A 5,572-nucleotide genomic window follows, 5' to 3' on the forward strand; every position below is an offset into this window, starting at 1 on the left:
TAACAGTCCACATTTAATTCTTTTGTGTTGTGCTACTGAAATCTGAAAAAGAAATCTTGGGTAGAAATTAATTCTGTATTTGCTGATATATGGTAACTAATGATGCACTAACTAAACTAACTAAAAATACAATTCCAGCAGTTTTTTTACTTTGTACATTTGCAAAGTAGGCATTTACACAGCTATGCTGTAATTCATATAGGATCCCTTGTACAGCACACATGCACTGTCTGTCTGTTAGACCTCCTTTGTATTGTTTTTATTTCATTGCTAATTGAATCACAAGTAGTTTGGATGGTTACGCACAGTAACTGCAACTGTCAAATAGTTTTACTTTGGCATGAAGCCACCAAAGCGAGCCGTGAAATAATGAGCAAAACAAGAAGCATCAAGAGTGCTTGAGCAAGATGTTGAATCCTTGCCAACTCCAGGAAAGCTGTTCTGACCTCTGACCTTCATACATGGGAATTTCTCAATCGAGACACACTTCATATAGTGATAAATTATGTTAAAAAAACAAATTTTTAGTGCTATAAATGTTAAATCTTATAAAAAATTATAAGCAACTACAGTACCACAAAACACATCTAGTGGAAAACTGAGAAAAATGCTGAATTTGAGATTATCCACAAAAACACACAGTCACCGATGTCTTCCCATGATTACTATTTAACTTTATTTGGTCCAACTTATGAACTGAAATGATCAATTATCAATCAGTTGGGCTGGTCGCCTGGTGCCAGCAAGCTCATTGATGCTAGCTGTTCTCCCTGTACACCAGCTAGCTGTACACCCACAGGTTCATGAGGAGTTTCATTGTTCAATGATGCAAAAATGGTTCTTCAGTATTAGTTTCCACACTAACAAGGATGAAATTATGTAACAAACACTGAATGCTTTTAGTTTTGTTGACAAAAGTTGACAACTTTTCATGGTTTCCCAATGTTTTTTTTCAAAATGGTGAGAAAGGATCCTGTTGGGCCTGTTTCACACCTGTCAGTTTCCCTTGGAGGAACCAGATTCAAACAGCCATGAATACCACAGAATTTTAATCATCAGGGCAGGACAAGTCGGGACATGTTCAGCTTGACTTTGATGACGTTCCTTTGAGGGCTAAAGGCAGGAATGTTTGCTCCGCACAAAGCCAGTTTACAGCTGGTATTTTCCCACCTTATTCAAAAACAAGACCTGCTCAGTGAGCAAGCGAAGAGCAGGTGAATCAGACTGAGCTAAAGGACATTTGTAGGCGTTTTGCAGACCAAACAGTTCTAGGGATTCGCTGAGAGGAACTGCCCACTGGGGAGCTACCCAGAGAACTACATCCCTTCAAGGACATTTAATTACAATTATAGTACAGCAAATACTTACAAATTAATCATTGCCGCTGTTGCCAAGTGCTTGCTCATGGTAGGAACTGTTGGGTCTCTGTAAATAATTTTATAAAGAGTATGGTCTAAAAGTGTCCTGAGATAACTTCTGTTATGAATTGGCCCTATATAAATAAAATAAAATTAATTAAATAATAATTAAATAAATAAATTTAAGACTTGTAGGCAAGGTCATCTCTCGAGCACTACAGTACTTGATTATTTGCTGTTTTTTCACACATTTTACCATTATCAAAAATTGCAGCTTCCTGCCATTTGGATATTTGACTTGGCCAAATTGCGATTTCAATAATATTTTAGGTTATTATAAGGATTATAATTAATATGTGGTTGGTGATGGCCAAAGACACACCAAATGCTCTCAGTAAACAAAGAAAAAGCATCCACAGCGTGTTTCAGACCGCTTTGGGTAGAATTTGAGGGAAATTAATAAAAAACAACCTCAGCCTGTAACACTTTTTGTGAAACATTTTCAGGATTTTGTATACCCACAAATAGACACCAGCTGAAATTGAGAACTATATAATCACACAGATGATCTCTCTTCAGGTCCAGTAAGGAGGGTTCAGTTCACTCCCAGAGGCCTCTTCACCAGCACAGTCCCACATCCTCCGTCACCTCTGTGGGCTCCTTGTCCCGCACCCAGTCTTCCATTCTCAGCAGCATGCTGAGCGCCTCCCATTCCTCCCATCCCTCCTTCCCTCACCAGCACCCCCAGAGCCAGGGAGAGCCCTACCCCAGCATGGGGTCCCGCAGTCCTCAGGGTCCCGGGTCCCACCAAGCAGGCGAGCCCTTCACTCCAGGGCCCATTCACCAGCCAAGAGGTCACGGTTTCCCTCATGACCCCTATGGCTCCACCCCAAGGATGCACCATTATCAGCAGCAGCACCATCAGCAGTATCAACAGCAGCAACAACAACATCAGCAACAGCAGCAGCAGCAGCAGCAGCAGCAGCAGCAACAGCAGTTCCAAGGACCTCCACATCCCCAGCCCCAGCCGCCAGTCCAGGCTGGACATTTCCCCCACCCACACTCCTTCTCCCACATGCAAGGGGAACCCTTTGCTATGATGGCACGTGCCCACCAGATGGTGGACATGCTGACCGAGGAGAACAGGATGATGAGGCAGGAGATGGAGACCTGCCGCGAGAAAGTCACCAAGTTGCACAAGGTAACATCTTCTACAGAAGAGCAAAGAATCAGTTCCATTTCTTTTAAAGGTCCAGTGTGTAGGATTTAGTTGCATCTAGCAGTGTAGTTGCAAATTACTAATCCCTCACCTCACCCTCCTGTTTTAAGTGTGTAGGAGACTAGTACTAATACATTCTGGGCTACTGTAGAAACATGGCGGTTCAACATGGCGACTCTGTAAAAGAGGACCTGCCCCTCTGTAGATAAAAATGGCTCATTCTAAGGTAACAAAAACACAATGATTCTTGTGTTCTGGTGATTATACACTAATGAAAACCTACCTATGATTATTATATTCCATTTCTGCTAATAGATCCTACTAAATGTTACACACTGGACTGAAGACTATCTTAAAAAAATACTGACATGGTAAAATCAGTTTCAGTATAAGTGATGATCTCTTGTTCTGTGTAAAAAAGCACTCTAAAGTCAAGCTGAGTTTGGTGAGCTAATATGAGACTTAAGCAGTCGGAGTTAGGAAAAGCAAGTTGGTATCTTCCAAAGCTTTTTAGTATAAAAATCTGACTTCTTGCTTCCAAAGACTGTCTCCTTGCTGAGCAGCGGCAGAGAAATGTTAACACAAAGCAGGAATATTGCACTAAGAGGACTGTAGACAATTAGACTGACATGTAACTAGTACACAGCAATAACTAGTGCATATGTGAAGCAAAAGCAAGAATTGTACATTGCTTTGAACAACTGCTAAATGAGTTTAATGTTAGACTAATACACATATGCTGACTTATTCTATCCAAATTAAATGTGACGCTATGAACACATTCTTGAAGTAGTGTGGAAAGATGGATAGGAGCCATCAGATCCCACCTCTGGAATAATCATTCATAGAGATTTTGTTGGTGTTTGTGTGTGGGCCATAATGCTCATCATGCTGTTGATAAGGTACTTTGCAGTATGAAAGCATGCAAGAAAAAACATAAAAAAGTAATCCAATTTGTTTGGACAAAATCGTTTTATCAAATAAAGCAATGGTGCCTGTCAAGGCTGTAGCAGCTGTAAAACAGTGGAGGCCATCTTTGAGACATGTCAGTAATTGGATATGAATGTAGATAGAGAAAAAACATTTACATAATGGGTTTGATGCAGCTCCTTCCTGTCTTAACTCTGCTTCCCTTCTTTCCTCCTGTGCTTGTGGCCAGTTGGAAACAGAGATCCAGCTGGTGTCAGAGGCCTATGAAAACCTTGCCAAGTCCTCCTCCAAGAGGGAAGCCCTGGAGAAAACCATGAGAAACAAGCTGGAGCTCGAGGTGCGCCGGCTGCACGACTTCAACAGGGACCTTCGAGGTGAGAGAGCAGGGAGCCGCAACCACACTCTGGATACAACTGACTGCAAATGGAGCATATTACTAGACTGGTGAAAGGAGCTTCCTGTTTTGTTTTTTATACAGATCGAAAAAACGTCAAGAAATGTGTTGAAGAGGAGGGATAACCAATTTTATTTATCAGCGTCTATATGTTGCTGCAGTAGTACATGTGCTGATTCTGCTGTGTTTGTGGGACTGACTGATTGACAGAAAGAGCTCTATTAGCTGCAACTACAGAGCAAACAAATCTGTGTGTTGAGAAAAGGTGCACCCACAATGCACAATCAGGTTTAAAGTTACAGTAGGTAACTGAAAATAATAAAAGTAAAAATGATTTTTGGTTACCAATTGGTTGATTCGTTCGGCCCAGTGGATTCTTGCAAATTCCATTAGGAGTACTAGGAGGAGCCAGAGGAAATAGATTGTTGTACAAATTATCTGTTTTATGTACTACTGTCAGGATATAGTGAAAGTTTCAGCAAATATGACATACTGCAGCTTTAAAGATGATGTAGGCGAGTGTGAATACCCCCGTATTCACACTGAGAAAATGAATCAGAATGAATGGATGCTGAAATAATTGTTCTGACAATTTGAAAAAATACGCTTGGCCATTTTCTACAACTCTTGCCAACACACACACACACACATTGGAGAGAGGAAAGCTCCGTTCATGGCTTGCAGCCCAGGCTCAGGTCCGTTGGGAGCCTCTTACAACAAGTCACCACAGAGCATCTTTTTCTTTCCTGCCATCTCTCCTTCCTGCTTCCCTTCTGTTTGTTCCTTCATAGCTTTGGCAGACTTGTGCACGTGTAATGGATACTTTGCTCCACTTTTCTGGGTCAAAGGTCAACATGCACTCACTGTAGCTATTGTTTTGGAGATCTTGAAAGAAAGTAAAGAGTTTGTGCACTGATGACGGCATTTCAGTTGGTGTATGTTAGTGCTGTCAAAATTGGCCAAGTAAGTTATTTGATCTAAAAAAAAATAACCCCAAAGGTTTGACCTATTTGATTTTTTTTTTTAAACCAATACATAATATAACTATGCCGCAAAAGATGTGACCCTCTGACGTGCTGAGGTCAGTGTATCATTTCCTGATGAGTGCTTCCGTGGTTCCTGGTAGCTTATGTTTGCTGTACTAGCTCAACCCAGTTAAATTTGTTGTATTTCTTATTACATCAGATAATCGTATGAAATGAACACCACTTTCATGATTTTCGATGCATAAAGGGGATCACCAGAAGCAAAAAGCTAACTTTTAGCTTGATCATTAATCATCAAGTGTTCTTGTGCTGGTGTTTAATGACACCGACAACCTCTGTAATTTCACTTAGCCACTTTTTAGTATGTGAAAGCTTTTTCAGAACAAAACCCGAAAAATGTCTTAAGCTTGTGTTAACCACAGACCTTATTTAACCAACCAAAACCCACTGAAAACAAAACACTGATTTCAAGGCGTGGGAACCACTGCCTCTCTCTGCCCCTCTGCCCCTCTCTCTCTGCCCCCCTTTCCTGTCTCTCTCCAGCTTTCTCTGTCAAATAAAGGCATAAAAGGCCAAAAAAATAATATTTGAAGCACAATTACCAATGGTAAATGGTAAATGGACCTGTACTTGTATAGCGCCTTTCTAATCTTCTGACCACTCAAAGCACTTTCACACTACATGC

At 41.0% G+C, this 5,572-nt stretch overlaps 1 protein-coding gene across 1 annotated transcript in view; it reads left to right on the top strand.

Moving 5' to 3' along the window:
* amot (angiomotin) overlaps positions 1–5,380 on the top strand; it is a gene marked incomplete at its 5' end in the record, with an annotated part of 9,185 nt that extends 3,805 nt beyond the window's left edge. Inside the window, 3 exon segments of the mRNA XM_035667116.1 lie at positions 1,938–2,559; positions 3,737–3,881; positions 3,986–5,380. Of these exon segments, the coding sequence (XP_035523009.1) occupies positions 1,938–2,559; positions 3,737–3,881; positions 3,986–4,026 (808 nt within the window). The 3' untranslated portion in view covers positions 4,027–5,380.
* Positions 5,381–5,572: the final 192 nt, after the last annotated feature.

Source organism: Morone saxatilis, unplaced genomic scaffold, assembly GCF_004916995.1.
Source record: "Morone saxatilis isolate NCDOM2014 unplaced genomic scaffold, NCSU_SB_2.0 Contig20, whole genome shotgun sequence".
Classification (NCBI taxonomy): Eukaryota; Metazoa; Chordata; class Actinopteri; family Moronidae; genus Morone; species Morone saxatilis.